Below are 26,259 nucleotides of genomic sequence, written 5' to 3' on the forward strand. Positions count from 1 at the left end.
ACAGAACGCAAAGGGTACGCTAATATTTCTTGCTGGCACAGCTACAACCTCCAGAAGATATTTATATTGTGAAAAGCTTTGATCTAGGTTTATCCAAACATCCTTGTTGATGGAACAATGTCATTCCACTGTAACGTGAATGTCTGAGACTCATTTTAGTTGTCTATGAATCAAGGCATTGTACTCTAGGTTTCACCAAAAGGCCCCAGCTTGCTTACTCATGAACACTTTTTTTTTACATCCAAAAGAGGTAATTAATTTTAATTGTTCAGTTTTCTTTGTTCATAAAATCATCAGGCATAAAAACAGTACAACATTTACAATCAGGTCTATGTAATGAGAAAAGTTTTTGAGATTGTGGTCAGGCACTAAATTCCTAAAAAATACTTTTATTCTTTCATTTGGTAGGATGGAAGCCCATAATGTGTGAAAATAACATTTTGATATAGAGGTCTGTTCTTATCTTTTGAACCAGAGTCAACAGAAAAGTCAGATTTTTATGATGTTAACCTAATAGATATAACAGACTTGAAGTCCACTGCAACAATTTTTAATAATGCCTGGAGCATTGAGGCAGATTCTTATCTAGAACTATATTTCTGCTCTCTTGGTACAGATCATTTTACTTGTCATCCAATAAATTGTCTCTCTTATATTACTCAGAACCAAATTGAACATATCTACTTCCATTAGACGCACAGACAATTCACAAACTTCAAAGACGTGAGTGGGAGAATCTGTTGGCTTGTGGCGTAAAGACCGGGTCAAGAGCCCAAGCAAATATTTCTCTGAAGTTTTGCCTACACTGTTTAAACTCCCAAGTAGATGGATGATTGAATAAAGCAATTTTTTTTAATTATTGGAAACCACACACACACTGGCCACAAAGTTGCTCTCTTCTGTCCTGTGCTAAAAATGTCAGTCTTATTTACATCCCACCAGTTGTAAAGCAGAAATTAATTGATGATGCATCTCCATTTACAGAGCAGCTGGTCTGTTAGATTTGAGCTCCTGCTGTATGTTGGCCAAGAGTGCGGTACTGATGTAGTTCCCCTCAAGGCTGAGGTGCTCAAGGGAACATTTTCCTCCAGAGCGCAGAGCCTCCAGGAGATAATGTCCTCCAACCTCACCAAAACCATTATTATCTAAGTCCACCTTCCGTAGAGTCTTATTTGATCTCAGTGCCTCAGAAAACAGCTTGATACCATTATCCCCAAGGCTGCTTTCATCTAAGATGATGTGTGTCAGTGAAGTGTTCACTTTTAGGCTTTCAAACAAGACTGTCCAAGCCTCCGTGTCTGAACATGATGTTTGTGCCAGGCCCAGATACTGAAGGTGGGAATGATACCTCATGAATGTGGCCAGCACCCTCAGGCCATCACTGCCAAAGCCATTTCCACCTATGTCTAACTCTTTGATCACAATGCTAACAGGAGAGAAGTGGATCTGGTCAGAGTTTCCATGCAGCTCTGCAGTTTTATTTTGAAGTTCAGCCAATCCACTGAGCAGGGTCTGCACTCCAAGATCGCCAAGTTGGTTTCCAAACAATCTTAAGAAGAAAGAAAAAGAAATTCCATCATTCATAATGATTTAAAACAACCTTCAAGAGTTTCTTTATCAGAGCAGTCCTGTATAGTCAGCTTATTTTTAGACATATTTAGAATGTCTGCATGATACGTACAGTAGTTCTTTGATCTGTGGTTTGGCTTGCAGAAGGTCTAGTAAAACAGTGATTCCAGGGGGTCCGATTTGGTTCAGATTAAGGTTAATCACCGTGACTTCGGATGGGCTTCTCTTGAGAGCTGTTGCCAAACTCTTGAGCAGTTCATCAGTCAGACCTGTGTTTCTCAGTATTAGCTGCTCCACTTCATCAGAATTGTTCAACACCTCTGTCATGGCATCCATCTGAAGCAAAGAGCAATTTTTTTTTCTAATAATATATCCTCAGTTTACAGAATATCTAAATTTTTCTCTTGCTCATAAAAGTAATGTCAGTTCCCTTTCGAGGGAACTCTACACTGCGTCGAGAATCGACACTTTGGGGACGCTCCCTAAGCGTGCGCCTCTGAAGTATGAATGAAACTAATCCAATCCTGATTGGTGTTGCGTCGTGACGTAACATGTGACGGCATACCCGGAAGTATAAAAGTGACGTTGTCACAACACACACTAGCTTTCGCTCTTCAGCAAGCGCTTTATGTTGAAACTGTCTGTCTTATTTGGTGTTGTTTGTCACTCAGTTTGAACTGGAAATGGCCAGCGAACAATTTAAAAACATGTGTGCATCTCTGCCCTCGTTATGTCACAGGTGGGGACGCACATGCTTTGTGTGTAAATTGTTTGGGAGCGCAGCATGACTTGTGCAGACTGTAAAGCACTTCCTATTAGAGTGCTGCGCTCCCGGCTGGCGTGCTTTGATGAGCACGGTCAGGCTTGCGTTCCCTGCGTTTCTGGTCCCGCGTCCGTTGAGGCGGCGCGGCGATTGAGATCGTGGGGTTCACAGCGGGATCTTGCAGACGAGAATGAGACTGCTGAGGCACTTTCTCATTCATCGTCTGATGATCCCGTAGCCCCTGTGAGTGGCGCAGAAGTCCGCGCCGCGGCTTCTTCTGACCACGATCAGGTCCCGATACTCAGGCTCTCTGCTTCCAAGGAAGTAGACGTGCTCAGTATCGATACGGATGACCGTGAGTTAGGCGCGCCAGTTCACGGCCAAGCATATGAGGAACTGGTGAGGTTGTGACTCGTGCCGTGGCCAGACTGAACTTCAGCTGGCCACAAAATGAGGAGGGAACGCAAGTTTAAATAAATTGCGTTTCTTGCGGCACGGGTCACAGCCTCAGCGCCGGAGTTTGCCGTTTTTCCCCGATCTCCACTAAAAGATCATGAGATCAGGGGATGAACCGCATTCGTCCCGTGTTTCCAAACCCAGTGTCCTAAATTCTTGCGTTTGCCGAGGCAGCGTGTAGATTACGAGTCTACTCTGCAATAAAGATTCTGTGACTGCAGCGCATAGATTTAAGGTCTGCATTGCAATACGGAAACTTTGACTCGGATCTCTCGTTTGTCGAGGCAAATTTTCTCTCGTGAAAATTACGAGTCTCCTTTCCAATAAGGGAAACTGGCCTGTTCTCCGGCGCTGTAACTTCAATCGTCGACAGGTTTAGGAATAAATAAATAATATATATATATATATATATATATATATATATATATATATATATATAGTAAATAAATAAATATATATAAGATATATATATAAAATATATATGTTGTCCCGCCGTTTTGAACGTTTCGGGCTACATCGATTTCCAGCGAACGCACACTGTGTCGTTCACCCCGACTGTGGTCACAAAATTTTTCTCGACTTTTTCCTGCCGGTCATCCGCTTCAGGGACTCGAAAGACACCCGAGGTCGGTCTCAAGGGGCTGGTTCCCTTAGTAGATTTTGCAGAATGGCTACACCTTCCAATATATCTATATGGGGCCTGAATATTTTTAAACAGGAAACGATGTATGTTGCCCGCCGTCAGTGACGCTTCGGGCCACATCGGTTTCCAGCGAAAATATTATAACGAAGCATCGTTTATGGTCAAAACATCCATATCGACTACAGCCTGCCGGTATTCCGCTTCAGGAAGTCGAGAAAGATGCTCTCGAAAGACAAAACAGAAAAAAAAAAAAAAAAAAAAAAAACCAGAGGCCACTCTCCAGAGGCTGGTACCCCTAGTATATTTTGTAGAGGCATGGTATCATCTTCCCAACATATCTGCATGGGTCCTACATATAATAGAATCAGGGTACAGACTGCAGTTTGCACACCGCCCCCCAAGTTCTCTGAGGTGGTACAGACTACAGTGGTCCCAGAGCAGGCTCAGGTGATGGAACAAGAAGTTCAAACTCTGCTGCTAAAGGAAGCCATAGAACGTGTTCTTCCTTCAGACAGGGGGTCCGCGTTTTACACCCGGTACTTTATAGTTCCAAAGAAGGATTGGGGGTTAAGGCCAATTCCAGATCTCGGGGTTTTGTACCGATCTCTGAATAGGGAGGTGCAGGTTCGAACGGTTAACTCCAGTAATCGTGAGTCAGATCAGAGGACTGATTTGTCACGATAGATCTAAAAGACGCCTATTTTCACTCCATCCTTCCATGTCACAGGAGATACCTGAGGTTCGCTTTCGAAGCTTACCAATATCGGGTTCTTCCGTTCGGCCTAGCACGCTCTCCCTGCACATTCACCAAATTTATGGATGTAGCCCTTGCTCCACTGAGACTTCAAGACATCCATATATTGATTTATCTCGACGACTGGCTCATTCTGGCTCAGTCTCGGGAAATGGCAGTTCGGCATCGAAATGTCGTCCTTGGCCACATTCTGAAATTGGGGTTGAGACTCAATGCAAAGAGGAGTGTGCTAGAACCATCCCAGTGTACGACATTTTTGGGAGTCATATGGAACTCGATTACGATGTAGGCACGCATGTCTCCCGCACGTATCGAGTCAATTTTGACGATGGTATCCAGGGTAAAGCTAGGCCAGGCCATCACTGTGAAGCAATTTCAAAGAATGCTGGGCCTCATGGCAGTGACATCCAACATCATTCCTTTGGGGCCTGCTACACATGAGGCCCCTTCAGTGGTGGTTAAAGACCAAGGGGTTTTCTCCCGAGGGAATCCGCTTCGTATGATCAGAGTAACGCGCAGATGCCTTTGTTCTCTGAGAATATGGAAGAAACCTTGGGCCAGTGTTGGGAGTGTCATGTCGCCGGGAAACCGTTTCGACAGACGCCTCCCTCACTGGCTGGGGCGCGGTCATGGACGACCGTTTGCCAGGGGTCTATGGCAGGACCATCATCTTTCTTGGCATATAAACTGCCTAGAGATGATGGTTGTGTTCAGGGCTTTGAGGAGCTTCCTCCCAGACATCAAAGGTCACCACGTCCTAGTACGGTCAGTGGTAGCCTATCTGAACCGACAAGGGGGAATCAGATCGCGCCCTCTGTGCAGACTGACGCATCAGATTATCCTTTGGTCCCAAGGGAAAATACTCTCTATCAGAGCAATGTATATTCCGGGGGTTCAGAATCAGGGGGCAGACATCCTGTTGAGAAAACCATACTTAGCTCTTGGGCTCCATCCACCAGGAGATTATATGACCTCAAGTGGAATGTGTTTGTCACTTGGTGTAGAGAACTTGGGTTAAATCCAGTAAACTGCCCGGTGGCTTCAGTTCTGGGATTTCTCCAAGATCGTTTCTCTAAGGGTCTCTCCCCGTCCACGCTTAGGGTGTACGTGGCTGCCATTGCGGTTTTCCACGCACCGTTAAGTGATGGGCCTCTGGGGAGGCACCAATTGGTCATTCGGTTTATCCTTGGTACTTGGAGGATAAGGGCCGGCAGCCAGGTCCAGGGTTCCTGCCTAGGACCTGGCAATAGTTCTGGAGGGGTTATCCAAAAGTAGAGTGCCCCCTTCGAACCTCTAGAGTCGGCTTCGCCTAAGGACTTAACACTGAAAATGGCTTTTCGCTTAGCAATTACCTCACTTAAGAGGGTGGGAGATTTCCAAGCCCTGGCGGTAATGCCAGCTTGCTTGGAGTTTGCCCCTGGCAGAGTGAAGGCCTTTTTACACCCGAGTCCGGGCTACGTGCCTAAAGTTCCATCGAATACGGCTCATTCTATAGTCCCTCAGGCATTCCATCCTCCACCTCATGTGTCGGCGGAAGTGGAGAGGCTTCACTTGCTCTGCCCAGTCAGAGCTTGAGCTTGTACCTTGAGGGGTCCTCTTCTTGGAGAAGGTTGGAACAATTGGACTAGTATGTTCTGGGTCACCTAAGAGGGGGCTCCCGGCAACCAAACAAACTATTAGCAACTGGATCGTCCAGGCTATTACTGAGGCTTACAAGGTGCGCGGTTTGCCTTCACCTTTTACCTTGTGGGCACAGTCAACTAGAGGCATGGCTTCCTCTAGGGCCCTTCTTTCGGGAGTACCTCTTTAGGAGATCTGCGAGGCAGCCGGCTGGGCTACCCCACATACTTTCATAAAATTTTACAGTCTCCACCTTCCCAGTACACCCGGTGCACAGGTGCTCAGTCCTTGCTGAGTGCCTAGACAGTTTTACTCCAGGACAGGCCTATTCGGTGCGTGGCCTAGTGGGCACTCGTTCCCCAAAGTGTCGATTCTCGACGCAGTGTAGAGTTCCCTCGAAAGGGAACGTCTCGGGTTATGACTATAACCCTTGTTCCCTGAGAAGGGAACGAGACACTGCGTCGTTCTGCCACGCCCCCTTTAGGCCTTAGAGCGTCTTGCTTCATCGCGAGGCTAGTGTGTGTTGTGACAACGTCACTTTTATACTTCCGGGTATGCCGTCACATGTTACGTCACGACGCAACACCAATCAGGATTGGATTAGTTTCATTCATACTTCAGAGGCGCACGCTTAGGGAGCGTCCCCAAAGTGTCGATTCTCGACGCAGTGTCTCGTTCCCTTCTCAGGGAACAAGGGTTATAGTCATAACCCGAGACGTTTTGTATTATTTCATGAAGTGTCAAGAATTAAATGTAAAAAAAAATATTCAACATTGTGGTGAATAAATTGCATCTAGATTTCTAAGATAGAATTAATAGCATATTAAAGCTTTGGCTATCATTCACTGCCTTTGAGAAAACAAAAGCTCAGACGGGCTGATCTTGAATCTTGGCCATATGACGTCATACGGAGGAAAGATAACCTCCCCTTTCTCTGCTTTGCCCGCCCAGAAAATTTGGCTTACTCATGAGAAAGTGAGCTAGGAAGTACGAACGCGCGAGCACAATTTGAGTTTTTCCTCGAGCGTTATCATGGCTTGTAAACGAGGGAAGCATGGTAGTTGATCAGTGTTCAGATGTACAAATGAACACAAAAATATTTTTCAGTTCCTTCATCCGAACCTCTGAAGAAACAATGGGTTAATTTTATTTTCTCTGGAAATGTGCAGACACAACTTCCCAAAGTTTTGTATGGTTTAAACATTTCACAGACGACTGTTTCCTTAACTTGGGCCAATACAGAGCTGGCCTCGATGAACTTCTGAGAATAAATCGATCAAGCTGCCAAGCAACAATTTCTGATAGCCTAATTGTTCAAGTTCAGACAGGTACTTTCTCTCAAAATATCAACTTCAAAATATCAACTTCACATTGTTTATGTGATGGGAATAGATCTAAATACTTTAAAAACTTCTCATGATTCTTTAATCCCGATAGCTGTAATATGTAGCTATTTCATATGCAAGCATATTAGCCAATCACAGCAGTGGCCGGTTACACTGAATCCCACAGCAGACACGCCCCTTCAAACAGAGCATACAAATTAGAGGCTAAAATCAGGCTAGAAAAAATGCCTTTTATTTCTAAATTATGTTATAGCTGTATTTGGTTATCTGTAGAAATATCTGATGTATTATTTGGTTTGTAGACACATTATTTTAGCAATTCATCTTTATAGTTAGGATTACCTGTTTTTGTAAGTCTTGCTGCTTCTCATCCTCTGGACCTTCAAAAGAATTTGAAAATGTTATAACAGTCATACAGTATCTGTTAAAGAACTTTTACACACTGTGTATACCAGTGACATTCAGTGATATTCACTTTAAAGGGAACTTGCGCTGGGTCGAAACGCTGTGAGAATGCCTCTGTGTAATTGTGCTGTGAAGCACGTATGAAATCAGTCTAATGGTATGACGGACCATCATAGGCGAGTGACATCATCGACTAGAAAACTATAAAGCCTATAGCCAAACAAGGTTAGCTTCTGTGTCTTCAGCAAGTACTCTCGGAGAAATTGTATGTTTCTGGTGTTCTTGTTTGTCTTAGTATTCTAGGCAGAAGTTTTCACCATATGGAAAAAAACAAAAACAAACATATGGGGTTTGAAAATAGATCAGGCAGAGGGGTTGGAGGCGGGCTTCACACTTTCTCTGCCCTCACCTGCCAGGTCCATTGTTTCATCTCAGGGTCAGGAAGCACGCTCTGCAACCCTGAGTGAAGCACCGGTACTACAACTATTCAGTTCTGAGGAGTTGGATGTTAGATGTATCGAGACAGGAGATACTGAGGGCTCATCACTTCAATCTCCTGCATGTGAGGAGCTAGTGGTTATTACTTGGGCCATGGCTAAACAAAAAATTGACTGGCTGGCTGAGAAACAGGAGCTTTGTCATAAAAGCAAGTTATACGAACGCTTTCTGCCATCACAAAATAAACAACTTCCATGTCTGGGCTTACCGTTCTCTCCTGACCTCTTCCTTGAGGTGTCGAGGTCATGGAAAAGACCGGTTTCTTATCGTGTCTACTGTTTAGCCCACAAACATCTACATACTCTTACATCTTAGGGCTAAAACTACACGGTTATGGGGCGATGCCCAGGGCTGAAATTACGAATTTTCAAGGCATCTCTCCCTTCAGTCTGCATCATCCCTCAAAGCCCTGACACAGTCTCGAGAGACTGGTTCCCTTAGTAGATTTTATGGGAGAGTGGGTATATCTACCAAACATATCTCATTGGGTCCTTCAGACAGTCGTAAATGGCTACACTATTCAGTTCAGGTCTCGCCCACCCCGGTTCTGCGGGGTCCTACAGTAGTGCACCATTGTTAACACTGTTATCGAGCAGGCTCTGGTAATGGAACAGGAAGAGGAAGGAACAGAAAGAGGAAGGAACAGGAAGTAAAAGCTCTTCTATGAAAGTAGGCTATAGAACAGGTTCATCCTTCCAGCATGGAGTCCGTTTTTTACAGCTGGTACTTTATTGTTCCGAATAAGGATGGGGAGTTGCGTCCGATTCTATATCTGAGCCAACTAAATGACTATGTATGTAAGCTCAAATTTAGGATGCTCACTGTGAAATCGTGTCACAAAACAGGTCCGAGGACTGGTTTGTCACGATTGATCTCAGGGACTCATACTTCTACGTATCTATCCTTTTATAATGCAGGAAGTTTCTAAGGTTCACTTTCGGGGACAAAGCGTACCGATACAGAGTTCTTCCTTTCCGCCTAGCTTTGTCACCTCACACTTTCACAAAGTATGTGGATGCAGCTCTAGCTCCCCATGTGACACCAGGGCATCCACATACTAAATTGCATTGCTGATTAGTTGATTCCAGCTCAATCGGAGCAGCTGGCGGTTCAGCATGAGATGTCGTTCTCGGCCACATGAGAAAGTTGGGGTTGAGGCTGAACGCCAAGAAGAGTGTGCTTTCCCCACCACAGAAGACTGGGTCATGGCCCCTTATACATTCTAGCTCACCAGATCCTCATGTGGGCCCAAGGAAAACTGCTCTCTCTGAAGGCAGTTTACATCCCGGTGTATTTAAATTAGGGAGCAGATATCCTTTCTAGGCATGACGTGGTAGAGCTCCTGTGGGAGAATGTCGGCCAAGTAAAAGTATTTGTATTTCCATCTCTAGATGACACATTGTCCACTGTGGTTCTCCCTCACTCATCCTGCTCCTCTTGGACTGGACGCTATGGTACAGACATGGCCAAGGCTGTATGCCTTTCCCCTGATCATTCTGCTCCTAAAGTATTCTAAAGAGAGTTCGCATGGTCTTTATTAGAGTCTTTATTCTATTAGTAGCCCGAATGGCCGGCCTGATTGTGGTTCTCTGACCAGGTGTCTCTCCTTGACGGCTCTCCGCTGGAGATTCTGCCCAGGGGGGACCTTCTTTTTCAGGTGAATGGGTTGATACTTCACCCCCGTCCAGAGTTGTGGAAGCTGTGGGCTTGGCCTCTGAGGAGTGCCGTAAGCCGTAAGCTACACCAAAAAATATTAAGATTTATAAAACTGTTTGTACGCCAGAACCTGCGCAGAATTCACTTTATAAATCCCAGTCAGCCGAAGATTGTGCGCACACTCCATTAATGAAAATGGCACATTTAATCTAAATGTTTATATCAGATGTAAAACATAGTTTAAATCATTCTTTCATTTATTTAAACTGTTATTGAGAACATGCACCGTATTTATTAGGACTCATGAAGTTTTACTTAATCTGCCGTTAGATTATAGGCTATATGTCCATCAGTTTCACTAAACGGCCCAATGCGCTGAAGGGATGGATATTGGCTTCAAGTGATAGGCTTGGTGAGTGAAATTATATTTGTAGGCTAGTATCTTTCTTTAGCCTATAGGCTATAATTATTAACTCCAGCTCACCATCAGTATCACCAATTCCCTTTGTCTCCAGAATGTGTGTACGCACGGCTCAAAGTTTGCTTAAAGTTGCGTGCATTCTCCCGTCAAGTTCATTTTTTATAGATCACAACCTTTGCGTGGAAACTGGTGTACGTAAACTTCCAGCCCCGTTTTGTGCGTACGCATGCTTTATAAATGAGACCCCTGACTTTTGACCTTTTTATATCAGTGAACTCATTGTCATGTTCAAGAAACCATTTGAAATGATTTGAGCTTTGTGACATGGTGCATTATCCTGCTGGAAGTAGACATCAGAGGATGGGTACATGGTCACCATAAAGGGATGGACATGGTCAGAAACAATGCTCAGGTAGGCCGTGGCATTTAAAAGATGCCCTATTGGCACTAAGGGGCCTAAAGTGTGCCATAAGTGTGCCCCATCACACACCATTACACCACCACCACCAGCCTGCACAGTGGTAACAAGGCATGATGGATCCATGTTCTCATTCTGTTTACGCCAAATTATGAAATCGAGAATCATCAGACCAGGCTACATTTTTTCTGTCTTCAACTGTCCAATTTTTGTCAGATTTTGCAAATTGTAGCCTCTTTTTCCCATTTGTAGTGGAGATAAGTGGTACCCGGTGGGGTTTCTGCTGTTGTAGCCCATCCGCCTCAAGGTTGTGCGTGTTGTGGCTTCACAAATGCTTTGCTGCATATCTTGGTTGCAACGATGGGTTATTTCAGTCAAAGTTGCTCTTCTATCAGCTTGAATCAGTCGGCCCATTCTCCTCTGACCTCAACAAGCCATTTTCGCCCACAGGACTATCGCATACTGGATGTTTTTCCCTTTTCACACCATTCTTTGTAAACCCTAGAAATGGTTGTGCGTGAAAATCCCAGTAAATGAGCAGATTGTGAAATACTCAGACCGGGCCGTCTGGCACCAACAACCATGCCACGCTCAAAATTGCTGAAATCACCTTTCTTTCCCATTCTGGCATTCAGTTTGGAGTTCAGGAGATTGACTTGACCAGGACCACACCCCTAAATGCATTGAAGCAACTGCCATGTGATAAGTTGATTAGACAATTGTATTAGTGAGAAATTGAACAGGTGTTCCTAATCCTTTAGGTGAGTGTAAATTGTAATACTATTTTACAATATTACTGTTTTACTGTGTTTTCAATCAAATAAATGCAGCCTTGTTGAGCATAAGAGAATTCTTTCAGAAACATTAAAAATTCTGCAAACCTTGGAAGATAATGGTTTTATGGTACCTTTTGAAAATATTAGTCATAAAACAATGCCATATTGTAAAGTGTGATCTTCTTAGTTGTACCAACCTTGTTTGCTATTGATTTTAGGTTTCCTTGCTTCTGTGACACTGCTGTCACTTTCCTCACTAAGCTCCACCTCTGATGCCGAGCCATTGGCAGGGAGTCCTGAAGTGAGCTGCTCTTGGATTTTATTCCTCTCAAACTCTAGCAGATAATACAAAATACAAAAAACTATTTCACTTTTCATCATATGTTTCATTATGACAGGTTTTGATAATTGTTTAGCCTATCCTTTCTTGATCGTGTCGGATTTAAAAAAGAATGTGTCTATATATTTTTAGGTTGACTTATTAGGTTGATATGAATTTATTTCTTATGATCTTATCTTTTGGTTTGTGTCCATCAAGATCCAAATAAAAAAGAAAATAGTGAAATAAGAGAAATCATATTTTAGTTTATGCTCAGTTTATCTTTATGATTTTGTAATAGTATCTAAAACATTTTGGGGAAATAACGTAATATTCGTCTCTCTTATTTTTTTTTCCTTAACCATAATATGAATTTATTCATTACTCAAATATAAGATTTTAGCCAGCACTGCACATACATGTAATACTCAACTCATTAATATAAGTAAACACAATAAAAAGTCTAAAGTGGTCTTTCTTTTTGGTCCTTGTCCTAAATTGAGTAGCCCGTCAGTAGAGTAATGGGACCAGTGCTTGTGGCCTTAAAACTTTACACTATCCTATCTTGGTTTAGAAATCACTTTTGTCAAGGTAAAATGATTGACTCTCTCTAAATCAGGCTAAAAGTCTCAGGGGAAACCCTGTCTATGAGCAATGAGCCACAGTTCTTGACTCACTGTTTACTTTGAACCACCTCTGTTGGTCTAGGCCTGATTCCAGACCAGTGCTCATTTCAACACATTCTTCATAGAAGTCCCTCAGTCTTCCCCTGTTCCTGCTTTTTCCATTCAACTTCGAAGGATCCATAGTTTTCTCCCCATCACGCTTAGTCAGAGTTTTTCCTTCCTGCAATGAATCTTAAGAAATGCAACTGTCCTGAATCTTGATAGTGCTGTCTTTAAAATAAAATACAACCAAGGGATTTACAGCAAAAGCCTTTCACGAGACAACTTCAAAGTTTTACATTCTGCTGGCAAGCAACTCTATCCAATGGCCTTATCCTCTCACAGGCACAATAAAGAGTGGACCTGGCACTCACCTGGCACTTTAATTTTATTTTCGGTCACTTTCATATTTTCTTTTGCTGATGTTTGCAGTTGTTCTTTGGTGTTGGAAAGTGGTTTGTCTTCGAGTTCATTTCCATCTTTATGTGGTTGCGATTCCTCCAAACCTTGGCCCTCTCCCCACTGACTACGTGTTTTTTTAGGCCGTTTGTGATGTCTTCTTTCTTTCACGCTGCCATTCATGTCTTCACTATCAGTTGACAAAACACTGCCATCTTTTGAGTGCTTTCTGGCCTTATGCACAGATCTTTCCATTCCAAGAGGGATGAACAAAGGGGAAGAAGGGCACAAATCCATAACACCTGCACAGAAGACATGATTACAGTGAGCAATTCAGTAAATAATGCACCCTGGATCATTACTTTGAAGAATGCCAGAGGGGAAAATGTAAGTGTAGCAGCATTAAGACCAACCATCATTAGAATTGATGGTTTTTGTTAAGGTCGGTGCTGGACTATCGATTGCTGGGGTGCCAATACCATGCCTTGAATTCACACATCTGTAAAAGCAGGAAATGTTTACAATTACAACATATTTGGTCTTGCCAAAAAGTTTTGCACGCAATACTATCTCACTTGTAGCAGGGTTTCCCTCCATTTAGACGGGTCAGTCTAAAGCAGCTCCTGCGGCCTTGCTGAAAGCCAGGGGTGTATCTGTATTCACAGCATGAACTGATCCTGGCTGCCATGATTCCATTCACAAAGATAGTAGCACTGAAGGGGAAGCCCAGATGTCTCTGGGATGTGAACTGAATCTGCTCTAGAGGTATAAAGTTATTCACAATACTTTTTAAACTTTGTAAACACTCATTTATTTAAACATTTTAATTTAATATTTATTTAAACATGTCATTTATTTTAGTAGTATAATAAATATTTCAGATCTATCGGGTTAAGTAAAAAATATGATTACTTATCTTGTTTTTAGCTTACAGGACAAGTAATTGTACTGTAATTGTACATTTGTGCTTTTTGTTACTCTATTATGATATGTTTAGTGTTTACTATATTTTATTACATAATTACATTATTAATATCTTGTATTAGTTAGTTCAGCATAATACGCTTTTTGATTATACATAGTGCTGATATGCATAATGCTTTCTTTGTATTTCTTTTTTCCCCTTTAGTTAACAAGTAAAACAATTGCTTACTGTATACGTGGTCGGAATGTAAATTTGAGAAATAGCTTCTTAGATTATATAATTTTTTTTTCTTGGCTGAAGATCTCAAGCAGTGTATTCAGTGTGGTAACAGGATAAGGAGCTTTACCTCCTGGTTGGACAAATCCTTTAAACACACAGATGTTCTCCCCTCCACAAATCTGCTGAAGCACTTTCATCTCATCCCGCGTGTTTCCAGGAAGCCCTTGCCCCATGTATGTCATCGTCACAATCACATTTGACTTTTTGGACTCCTTCTGTGCTTTGAGGTAACTCTGGAAGACAGAATTCAAATATTCGACTCATCATGTAACTATTTCAGAAGCCAGTAAAGTGACAGGCATGTTTAACAATTACTGTGGTGAAGATGCCCTGAAACATTTTTTTTTTCTAAAGCAAAGAGACTGATAGACGGGCCATCGGGATATAACTCATCACTTATAACAAAGCTGCTGTGTCAAATCTCTCAACAAAGTCAGAGACGGCTCACCTGCTTGAAGTCAGGAGCTCTTTGTGAGTTTATGGAGGAAGTGGAGCCGCGGCGTCTGCTAGTGCTGAGATAAGGACATGAGTGACTGAGTTTGGCCCTTGCTGCCTGCAGGTTTGACATCGTTCCTGTGATAGCAGGAAGGTACAAGTCACTCAACCGTCCTCTGATTCCTGGCTGGCTTGACTTGTTGGTCTGCCCAGAATAAAGCAAAGAATTTCAACAAAAAAGACTTATTTTGTTCACTTGGTACTTGTCAAATGAATGGTGTGAATCAACATGCAGGTCCTGTATCTGTTGAGTTACTTTGTAAATTTCCACAGCATTGTTTCCATCCAACAGAATGAGGCTGCCTTTACGTGTGAAAAGGCTATCCAGAGAATTACGCCATGTGGGAGTCAGAGGTCTCTCACCCCTACGACCTCGAGAACGATTCTGCTGTCAAATACAAGAACAGGTTAGTTCTCTTACGAGAGGTTCTCTCATACTGTGTAATATATTACGCTAGACGAAAACCTCTTTTCCACGATATATTGAAGCCAAAAATTGTCCTTAATTTTGAATTAATGTAAAACACGTTACATCAGCATGCAGACATAGGCAAGATAGCTTGCATGCCTATTGGCTGTCTTGCGGCAACTGCAGCAGCCTATCGAGGCTATAACGGATGTGGCCTGTGCCTATAAATACAGCTCAATGGGTTGATATAATCAGATTTTTCGTCTCTTCTGCGAAGCTCACGCATCGCTGGATCCGGAGTGAAGAAGCCATCTGAGAAAAAGACTTCTTCGGGATGAGCCTTTGCATCTGAAGCTGCTGGCCTTCATCTCATCGCCTTCAGTCGCCATACCTGATACACTTTTCGCCGCCGCGACTCACACAACCATAGTCAGCGGGTCCAGCCTGCGAAACCTCGCCGGTTCGCCCACCAGCTTCACTCGAGGCGCTCACCGACAAACAACGTCCACCTCCGCTTTCGCCATTGATAACGACGAGATAGTTGCATCTGTAGAGGAGGCCAGCTGCTCTATCATGGCGTCAGACAGTGAGGATTGGGCGAGCTCTGTGGACCTCCCCCCCTGCCCGTGTGTCATCAGGGAAACGGGCCAGCATCGAATCCAAGCTGATGCGTCTGCTTACACAGAGTGGGCGGCGCCGCACACAACCGGCTGGATAGATGTTTCCTGCAATGGGACAGTGATCCACCGTCTTCTTGGCGAAGTCTTGGAACTTCACCTTCTCAGCCAGAGTGCGTACCTCTGTCTCAGCAGAATTCTCTGTGGTGGATGGTGCTGAAGACAGAGAATACCTCTCCCTTCCTCCAGTTGAAGAACTTGTAAAGGCCGAAAAAAAAGCTTACCACCGGTGGGCAGGCTGTATTGGCATTGCACTTGATGGCTGTACCGCAGATCTTCCAAGCCGACCTTCTCCGAAAACTAGATGAGGAAGGACCGGAAGCTGTCAGCTTGCCGGATTTGAGGAGCGTTGCGTACCTGGCTCTCTGAGGTGCGAAATCTGCTGCACAGGCCATTGGGCGGAACATGTTTTCTATCACCATTGCTGAGAGACACTTATGGCTGACGTTATCTGAGATGCCGGACTCGGAGCACTCCGTTTGGCATGTACTGTACATTTACAATGTGCATGGACACAGCTTTTGCACCCTTGAAACTTGGGGGCATGTGACTTTTTAACTACTTTGACGATTGGTTGATTCTAGGTCGGTCACACTCAGAGCTCATAGAACACAGGAGCATATTACTCAAGCATCTCAAGAATCTAGATCTCAAAGTCAATTGGGCGAAAAGTTTGCCTTGTCTCCCAGTGGGAGAATATCTTTTCTGAGCACAGAACTGGACTCGTTGTCTATGACAACACGACTGTCGCCAGAGCGCAGACTGAACATTCAGCGCATCACAAAATCCTTCTGCTGCGGCACTATAGTCCAGCTCAGAAGGTTTCAGAAAATGCTGGGTCTCGCCTCAGCATCATCAGTACTCCAGTTGAGTCTGCTTCGCATGCGTCTGCTGCAGTTATGGCTAAAAGCACGAGTACCACCTCGGGCATGGGCCTCCAGTCTGTTTCGCCTCAAGGTCGATCAGAAATGCGCTCAGCTCAGCTCTGAAACCTTGGAGAGCAATCGACTGGTATCAATCAGGTGTAAACCTGAAGACTTCCTCAAGTGGGAACGCCTTCCCTGGTCCCTTCTGTCGGGGAGCGGGCTTCGACGGTGCATCCGGGCGGGGTAACTCCTGCGCGCATGCCGGTCGACCCGCCTTGCTGCCCCTCCGGGGGGACGTCTGTGCTTTGAATGACCCCGCTGGTTCACTTCCTGGAAGCCTGGCTAGCGCTTCCTGGGCTGTCCCGCTGGGTCATCAGAACGATCAGATTCGGCTACGCGATTCAGTTCGCACAGTCTCCTCCCCATTTCAGGGGAGAGCGCAGGCTGTCGCCCTCCACCCTTAAGGTTTACGTCGCGGCCATTGCCGCTTCTCATGAAGCAGTGGAAGGTAAGTCCTTAGGGAAGCACGACCTGGTCATCAGGTTCCTGAGGGGAGCGAGGAGGCTGCATCCGCCTCGTCCTCCCCTCGTACCCTCTTGGGACCTCTCGGTAGTTTTAAGTGCTCTGCAGAGGCATCCCTTTGAGCCTTTGCAATCGGTAGAGTTAAAGTTTCTGTCCATGAAGACGGCACTCCTGGTTGCATTGGCCTCCATCAAGAGGGTGGGGGACCTGCACGCATTCTCCGTTGACGAAGCGTGCCTGGAGTTCGGGCCGGCTTACTCTCACGTGATCCTGAGACCCCGGCCAGGATATGTGCCCAAGGTTCCCACCACTCCCTTCCGGGACCAGGTGGTGAACCTGCAAGCGCTGCCCCTGGAGGAGGCAGACCCAGCCTTGGCACTGCTCTGTCCGGTACGTGCTCTTCGCACCTATGTCGACAGAACGCAGTGTTTCAGGACCTCAGACCAGCTCTTTGTCTGTTATGGGGGGAGCCAGAAGGGAAGGGCTCTCTCAAAGCAACGGCTGTTCCACTGGATAGTGGACGCTATTGCTTTGTCTTACCAGCAGCAAGGCCGTCCGTGCCCCCTTGGTGTGACGGCCCATTCCACTCGGAGTGTGGCCTCCTCTTGGGCTTTAGCGCACGGCGCCTCGCTAACAGACATCTGCAGAGCTGCAGGCTGGGCGACACCCAACACCTTCGCCAGATTCTATAATCTGCGAATTGAGCCAGTGTCCTCTCACGTTCTCGTTTCGGCCAGTTCTGGACCTGCTCAGGTGTCTTCGCTTGCTCGCCACTCCACTCCCCGGACTGGATAAGTGCGATATTTCCTCAGTTCTTCCATTGAAGTCTTGAGTCCTCCAGCACAGACGATGCGGGCACCACTGCTGTGGCTCTGGATGCTGGCTAGGTGCCTCCATGCGTACGGTTCCCCCTCGGTAACCGTCTCATGTGTATTAGCCACTGTAAGCCTCTCTGAGCATGTGTCTTCCCTTGGCAAGCCATCTGCCACCCCTGGAGTTGAATTCTTAGCAGCCACCTGCGGTTGGTGCTCCAGTGTCTCCATATGCGTTCCTACGTGGCCATATGTGTATTCTTAAGTCCTCCCTTCGGTAGGCATCTGGTAACATGTCCCTCCCGGGATTTGTTTCCCAGTGTACCTTGGTAATCCTGTGTCAAAGTAGAATCCCAAAAAAAAAAAAAAAAAAAGAGAGGAGGGGTCCAGACTTTCGCAGGGCACTGGAAGACAGCTTGAAGATGGCGTGATGGCACAGACCCCCAATCTCCGTCACTTCTGACGTAACTCGAAGTGTCTACGAAAGGGAACGTCTCGGTTACGTATAACCCTCGTTCCCTGAGTAGGAAACGGAGACGTTACGTCTCCCTGCCACTTCTGCTGTATCGCTGGGTAGATGCCGAGTTCAGTCTTGGCTCCTCAGCAAAGACATTGTAAAGACACAAGGCGGGTCTGATCAGGGGGGGAATTTGCATATCATAATTAATAATTGATAATTAATAATTATTCATACAGATTTGGATCAGACCGGTCTTACATGTTAATTTATTAATTTTACCCATATGCATACATGTGCATCCCCGCAATCAACCACAAATTAATTGTTATTGATTGCAAGGACCACGTTTTACAAGACAGGTAAAATCAATTAGCTCAATTAAGTTATATAGCTTGTGAAAACAAATTCTGTGGCCACTAGAATCTGCCTTCCCTGCTATATAACCAAATACCCTCTTAGGTATTTATAGTTCTGTAAAGCGTGTAGCTTTAAATTGACATTTCATTGACCCGTATTATGAGCAAGACAATCAGTCAAGGTAAGCATATTTTGTATTTAATAAAGTTACTACTTAAGCATTCACTACGTTGCAATGATACATGTATTTACAAACATTAAAACACAAACTAAGACGACGCAGAGCGTTTAGACAATGGATACGCGCAAGTTAAGTGAGTTTGAGAGAGAGAGTGAGAGAGAGAGTGAGTTGTGAGAGAGAGAGTTACGTTCATCAAAACAGTCAGTTAACCTTTCTGGACACCACAAAAACATTTTCTTAATGCTTCTTAGAAGCTCTAAAAGAAGGTATACTTGCAAGGCACATGTGGTCTGTGTGAGTCGTGGGCTCGTTGCTCGACCCGTTCGGGCCACGTGTCGGCTAGAGGTGCGCCGGTCCGGCGCGCGTGCGTCACGTGAAGCGCGGCCGCGGCATGTTTGCGCGGCCCGTCCCGGCTCGTTCATGGCTGCTTTGTTCCGTGGGGAGTCACGTGGCGTTCGTCGGCATTTAGCGCCAGTGTTTGAAAGGCTGAGAGTCTTTGAGGTGACGTTACCCGAGGAGATAGTTCGGCAAAGTCCACTTCCTTTCCTGGAAGACGAACTTGGTAGTCCACTTGAGGAAAAGATGAAACTTTTAGACGAACAAAAGGAAAGATCCATGGTTGGATCAGAGTCCCGTGAGGTTTACATCTTGAGCGCTGGAAAGTTCAGAAGAGAGCGAGGGCGGACCTGCGTTCTCACATTTATCACCTTGGAGAAATCCATCCCCTTCCTGTTGGCTTGAGCCAATCGGAGAGTGGATGTTGCACGCGGGAAGCTTTCTTTTGTTCCTCAGCGCGCGCTTCTCGTGGAAGGGGGTGTGTTCGATGGGGGTTTTGCAATAGCAATTTGATCTTCATTGGCAGTAAAACGAATTAAAAATACACTTTACTTTACATCTCTATGCATATTCGAGTGTTTCATTCAATAAGCATTCTAGAGATATCAAGGAACATTATGTTATATCAAAGGAATATACACTTATGTTTCAAATGCATGACGAAGGTATTTTTAATTCCTATTTAAACTGTGACCAAACAAAGTTATTTCACTGTGACATGGGGAAGACACATATACATAAAAACCATTGAAAACATTTTGTTGAATGTTTTTAAACACCAAAAGTCCTTCTCTTTGTTCAAAAACATTCCACACATTCCGATGTGTGGGGGAAGTGAAAGGTTTGTGTGTGCGTGTATGAGTTGTAAGAAATTCGCCTGGCCAAAATCCTTACAACATACTGCGGTTGCGTTCACTTCCTCCTTTTATACTCACGGAGTAGGGCGGAGTACGCTATGCAAATTTCCGCAGCCCCAAGGCATTGCATGCCATTGGCTCGTTTTTAAATACTCGAAGAGGATTGGCTTTCTATGCGAAACCCCCAATCTCCGTCACTTCTGACATAACGTCTCCGTTCCCTACTCAGGGAACGAGGGTTACATACGTAACCGAGACGTTTTTTCATCTTCATGTAAACCACAATGATTTCCCTCATGTGTTAATATTTTTCCTTGTTATAATGTATGATTTGCAAAAATAAAAACTACTGCATCTGTGTTGATGAGAGAATCAGTGTATTCTCGTTGTGTACCCGACTACATTATGGCCAAGCATGCGCACTTAAAATAGCATTATGAACAACGCGCAATGCGCCACTGACTTTAGACCAGGTTTTTTTCTGGTCAGTGGCGCAATTGTTTTCTAGAAGTGTAAAATAGCACCAGGGAATGTTTGCGCCAAAACACGCCGATCCACCCAGGGAGCGCAAGTTCATTCCCTAGTTTACCGACGTGCGTCTGTGGAGGGGAAAATCCCGCTTTGCGCATGTGCAAAATAGGAATGAGACATGCGTTTGTGTATAAAGTCATTTGCGTCGGGTGCAAGATAGGGCCATATGTGTCTCACTCGTCTGTTTTCAGACAGACTGAGCAGCTCTTCGTTTTTGTTAAGGCGTGCTAAGAGACTAGCCGCATCGAAACAGAGCCTATCCAGGTGGATAGTTGATGCCATAGTGCTTGCCTACACTTCTAAAGGCTTGCAGTGACCTTTGGGTGTCAGAGCGCACTCCACAAGAGGTGCGCACTCCACAAGAGGCATGCCCTCGTCGTGGGCTTGGTCTAGCGGGATTACCTTGCAGGATGTCTGTATGGTGGCAGACTGGGCCTCCCTGTCTACATTTATAAGGTTTTATAACCTAGAGGTTCCCGCCTTGTCTGCCCTATTGCTTTGGCTCAGAATACTGAAACCGCTTGAGCACCGCTCGCTGATCCATAGGCAGTGACTAAGACCCATACCGTTTCCCAGTTCAGGCTGAACATTTTCACCCTGACTCTGTGGAACACTGCTAATGTGATTACAGTAGCTCCCTTGGAACGATACTTATTGGCAATGACGTTTCCCAATAAGATGAGCCCCGAGCACCTGCCCTTGGGACTTTTGTGTTGGATCTCAGCACGCATGGCATTTTGCACTGTGTTCCCTTAGCGTAAGATATTACGCAGTACACGAGAACCTCTCGTAAGTGATCGTACTCAGTTCTCTCTAGAAGAGGGAACGAGTACTGCCTATCTTGCCGTGCCTGCAACACGCTCTGGTTCGTTTCAGCGATAAAAAACCAGATTATATCAGCCCATTGAGCTGTATTTATAGGCCCAGGCCACGCCCGTTTTGGCGGGATGTGACGTAGTAGGCGCGAAGCATCCCCATTGGATCTGATGTCATGAAGGGCCTCTCTCAATAGGCTGCTGCAGTTGCCACAGGACAGCCAATAGGCACACAAGCCTATATCTGCATGCTGCCGCAACGCATTTTACGTTAGTTCAATTTTAAGGATAATTTTTGGCTTCAATATATCATGGAAAAGAGGTTTTCCCCTAGAATAAGATATTACGCAGAACTCATTCCCTCTTATAGAGAGAACCAAGGTTACGCTAGTAACAGAGTACGTTATGAGCAAGTTTGTTTTTTATTTATAATGATAAACAGAATAAAAACCATTTGGTTTCTGGCCAAATATATTTCAAATATATGCCAAATACTGTATGTTGTAAATAGTGCTGCTTAAGGAAACGTCTCTGGTTACATATGTATCCCTGGTTCCCTGAGAGGGAACGAGACACTGCGTTTGAGACGCGGTGGGAATGCCCTGTGTGATTACGTCATGAAGCGCATGTAAAATCAGTCCAATGGCAGCCGAAACATCATAGGCGACGTCATAAACCAGGAAACTGTAAAGCACCCTTGAAATCAGACCAAGCCAGCTTCTGAAAAACCTGAAGCAAGTCTATCAGGGCATGCAGTAAGTATGGCAGGCAAACGCAGCGTCTCGTTCTCTCTCAGGGAACCAGGGTTACATGTAAGCTGAGATGTTCCCTTTCAAGGGAACTTCGAGCTGCGTTTGAGACGCGGTGGGAGCCCCATACCCACTACGCAATAGTGACAAGAAGCAAGCAACCTAGCCCCTGGAGAGGAGAGGAACAAATGTATGTTCAAATGTATTACAAATGTCAATAAGGGAAACACCCGAAATTTAGGCCATAGAGGCCGTCATACTCCTAGTAGAATGGGCCAGAACAGCCATAGGTGAAGGCTGTCCAGCCACTTAATAAGCCAATGATATAGCCTTGACTATCCATTTGCTCATAACCTGTTTAGATGTAGAGATGCCTCTCTTGAATGACCCAAAGCAGACAAATAGATATTCAGACTTACGCCACAGGGCAGCTCTGTGAACGTAGGTATCTAATGCCCGACTGGACATAACAGGTTCAGTTGTTCCTGATCTGGGGAATTAAAAGGTGGAGGATAAAAGGCCTGCAGCACTATTGGGCCCCCAACATTAACTGGGACCTTAGGAATATAACCCAGTCTTGGATAGAGAAATGTCTTCACCATACCAGGTGAAAATTCGAGACATGAATGAACAACTGACAGGGCATGTAGATCTCCAATTCTATTGATAGAAGAAATAGCAAGAAGAAAAAGAGTCTTTAGATTGGGAAATTTTTCTGAAACTTCTTCAATGGGCTTGAAGGGAGCCAAAGCCAGACCTTGAAGTACAACGGCTAAATCCCATGCCGGGGCTCTAGAGTGCAGTGCAGGTCTCAACCTCAAAGTACCATGGAAAAAACAAGTAATAAGAGGATCTCTCCCAATAGAAATACCCCCCATAGGGCTGAGGTAGCCAGATATAGCTGCCATGTAAACCTTTAGGGTGGAAAGAGATAATCTAGCAGAGAAACGGTCTTGCAAAAAATCGAGAACAAAACCAACGGGGCAATTAATAGGATCTAAATGACGTTCACCACACCAGGTGGAGAATAATTTTCATTTCAATGCATACAGCCTTTAGTGGAAGGGGCTCTGGAATGGAGACTGGTTTCAATGACCTCAGTCGAGAGACCGGATTCTATAACCCGGGCCCCCTCAGAGGCCAGGCCCACAGTTTCCACAACTCCGGTTGAGGGTGAAATATCGTGCCCCCTAGGACAGCAGGTCCCTCCTGAGCAGAATCTCCATGGGAGAGCCGTCCAGAAGAGACATTATGCCTGAAAACCAAATTCGAGTCGGCCAGTAAGAGGCTACTAGTAGCAGATGAGTCCCTTCCCGGCGAACCCTCTCCAGAACCCCCAGAAGCATGGATATCGGGGCAAATGTGTACAGGTGTAGTCTCAGCCACACCTGCACCAGTGTGTGGCTGAGTCAACGTGGCAACACTGCGACTCTCCTCAGAGAATCGCCCCCCGGAGGGTGCCAAGGAGGGACAGTTCCTCCGAACCGTTCCTACCAGGAGGGGCCCACCCTCAGAAGTCTGACGGACCTGGCGTCAGGACTTCTTCTTCTTAGCCCAAGCTCTCTTAGTGATAACAGTCCTAAGATCCTGTTTACCATTAACAGGCTTGGACTGTGACCGCCACTCAGGAACCCCAAATTGAGAATGCGCCCGAGTGACGATGCTCTGTTTTTGCTGGAATCTATGGAATGTGGAGCTCGTAGGCAGTCGAGGCTGCTCCGATTTTATATTACGAGCAGCCACGGGGACACCGGATCGGCGAGGAAGAAACCTCTGAAACGCAGCTGCTTGTTTTTTACTTTCTTGAAACCTATCAATGACACAATTTATAGCGTCGCCGAACAGACTTGTAGGTGAAAGCGGCGCATCCAGAAAAACAGACCTATCTTTGTCTTTAATATCAGTCAGATTTAACCATAAATGACGCTCCGTGGCCACCAAGGCTGCCATAGAGTGGCCCACAGATTTGGCCGTCTCCTTGGTGGCCCGGAGAGATAGAACTGTCGAATTGCGTCAGCACTAACTTCCTCACAATCATCCATGTCCCTCAGCAGGTCAGTCTGATATGCTTGTAATATTGACATTGTGTGTAAGCATTCCGCACCTGACCTGCTGCTGAATACGCTTTACCCACCAACAATGAAGTGTTTTTTAATGGCTTGGTGGGTAACATCAGGGCTTTCAGTGATGACACTGACTCGGGGGAGAGATAGCTTGCAAGCGTCTCTTCCGCACAACGCATTGTCAAATAACCATATGATCAATCCCTTGAACTTTACTATAATTAATTGTTTGTGGATTATGCACTCTGAAAGATGTCGGTTTATTCCAAGATATCGACACCTCGGTGTGGAGATCGGGACAAAACGGGAGTTTCCGATGTGGAGGTCGTTATATAGATGTTAAAAATCGTTCATCTAACAGACTTTTTCTAGAATCAACTTCATAATCACACTGTAAAAAAATATATTCATGATTTGTAATCACAACATTTTTTCTTTTGTCAAATCAACTTAGATAATTTATGTAGTTCAGACAACATAATATTTTGAGTTTCTGATGATTAAATCAATCTCCCTCATGTATTAACTCAATTTTTCCATTTCAATGGAAAACATTTTTTAAGTTAAACCAACAATATTTTTTTACAGTGCATCAGCTGGCCATTCAATATTTAACTTAGCAACAGCACGAGATAAAACCTCCAAAAGCTCCTCATCAGCAGGGGTATGAGCTGGGGAAAACTCATGAATCACCCATATCAACAACATCCAATTCCTCAGAACTGGATAGTTGCAACATTGGTGCCTCAACCTTGGAAGGAGAAGCCGCTGATTTTACATGTGCTTCACGACATAATCACCCACCACGTCTCAAACGCAGCTGGAAGTTCCCTTGAAAGGGAACATAGTTTTCAAATTTAAAATACATTTAGTTTAAACCTTTAAATGCTGAAAAAAATAAATCAATAATTTTAAATGTACTTCAAGATGTACATACAAGAACAATAAAAAGTATTGCAAAAAACATTTAGCATTGCTAGTGTTCCCCCCCCCCCCCCCACACATTTAAAAATGTGACAAAATCTTAAAAAAGGCTTGTGGTAGCTTTTAATCTTTTTTTTGTTAATTATTATTATTTTTTTTTTTTACTTTATTTCAGCCAAAAGCCTGGTGTATCAGGGGCTTTAATCCCTTTAATCAAACCAAGAAGAATTTTTTTTTTTAGGAATATATAGGCCTACATCTTACACAACAGCCAATTTACAGGCCATACAATCATATTCCACAATACTTACATCTTTGACTTCGTCTTTGAACACTTTGAGGTGCAGGTCTTGAAGGACACTCTGACTATGTCTGCGGATACGTTTCATGGACTCTTTCTGTTGTGTTTCCATCCTTTCTCTCTCTTAAATGCAAATAAGCATAATTTTATTTTAAATGATAAATGATTTTGTTTATCCACACTTCACACTTGGTATTAAAGTAAACATTTCATTAAAAAAAACAGTCAGGTTCAACTCTTGTTGTACAGTAATATGCATGAGTCTTGAGTAATTTCATCAGGTCCTCAGTGTCAGTAGCAGATGGCAGGAAAACAGCCAAGGTGCAGACCGTACGCATGCTTAAATAATGCATGAACTTGAATGTCCTGATAAAATTATACATGTATATTAGAGTGAGAACAGTCATTTTCTTTGTGTTTACAACTGTTGATTCATCTGGAATTGTACAAGTATATTATGTTGATACGTGCAGGTACTTGTTTTTGTTAATTAATTTAAATTATTGACTATTTGAAAAATACCTTCACTGTACTGAAGATTACATTAATAAGTAATTTGCATTAGATTTGAAGGTTATTTTGTAAAATCAGAAGCAATCATCCATTTTAAACTAATTTAAAGGTTGAATGGAAATTTTTCAGACTAAAAAACACAACCAAGTACATTTATTTTCAACTAGAATCACATCTATATTGCAATGACATGTCTAGTTAAAAACAACAACAACAACAACAACAACAAAAGTTAGTCGATGAAACTTACCAGATCTATTTTCTTCACAGCTTCATCTGGTTAAAGCAGGAATACTGTTGTCTTGTTTCTTCCTCTGTCGTCAAGGAGTCATCTGATACCTGGATAGGTTTGACGCCCAGGTCTTATATTCTACAATAGCATGTATTTTTAATTGGCTGTGACCTGCCGTCTTCAACTGGTACAAGGGTCATATGCAGGACAGAGAGGAAAGTAAGCTGCGTCTCAGGTGTTGCTTAGT

At 44.3% G+C, this 26,259-nt stretch overlaps 1 protein-coding gene across 1 annotated transcript; it reads right to left on the reverse strand.

Annotated features, from left to right (window-relative positions):
• Positions 1–248: 248 nt before the first annotated feature.
• LOC120471859 (uncharacterized) lies at positions 249–26,259 on the reverse strand. The gene is made up of 13 exons (XM_039661775.2): positions 26,031–26,259; positions 25,278–25,390; positions 14,664–14,795; positions 14,361–14,552; positions 13,980–14,145; positions 13,284–13,467; positions 13,122–13,207; positions 12,684–13,010; positions 12,322–12,501; positions 11,523–11,660; positions 7,494–7,531; positions 1,682–1,905; positions 249–1,549 (listed from the first exon to the last, which is right to left on the reverse strand). Exons 2-13 carry the CDS (start codon positions 25,377–25,379, stop codon positions 979–981), a joined length of 2,340 nt encoding a protein of 779 aa, XP_039517709.2. The 5' UTR covers positions 25,380–25,390; positions 26,031–26,259; the 3' UTR covers positions 249–978.

The sequence above is a fragment of the Pimephales promelas genome, chromosome 4 (assembly GCF_988280905.1).
Source record: "Pimephales promelas chromosome 4, fPimPro1.hap1.1, whole genome shotgun sequence".
Classification (NCBI taxonomy): Eukaryota; Metazoa; Chordata; class Actinopteri; order Cypriniformes; family Leuciscidae; genus Pimephales; species Pimephales promelas.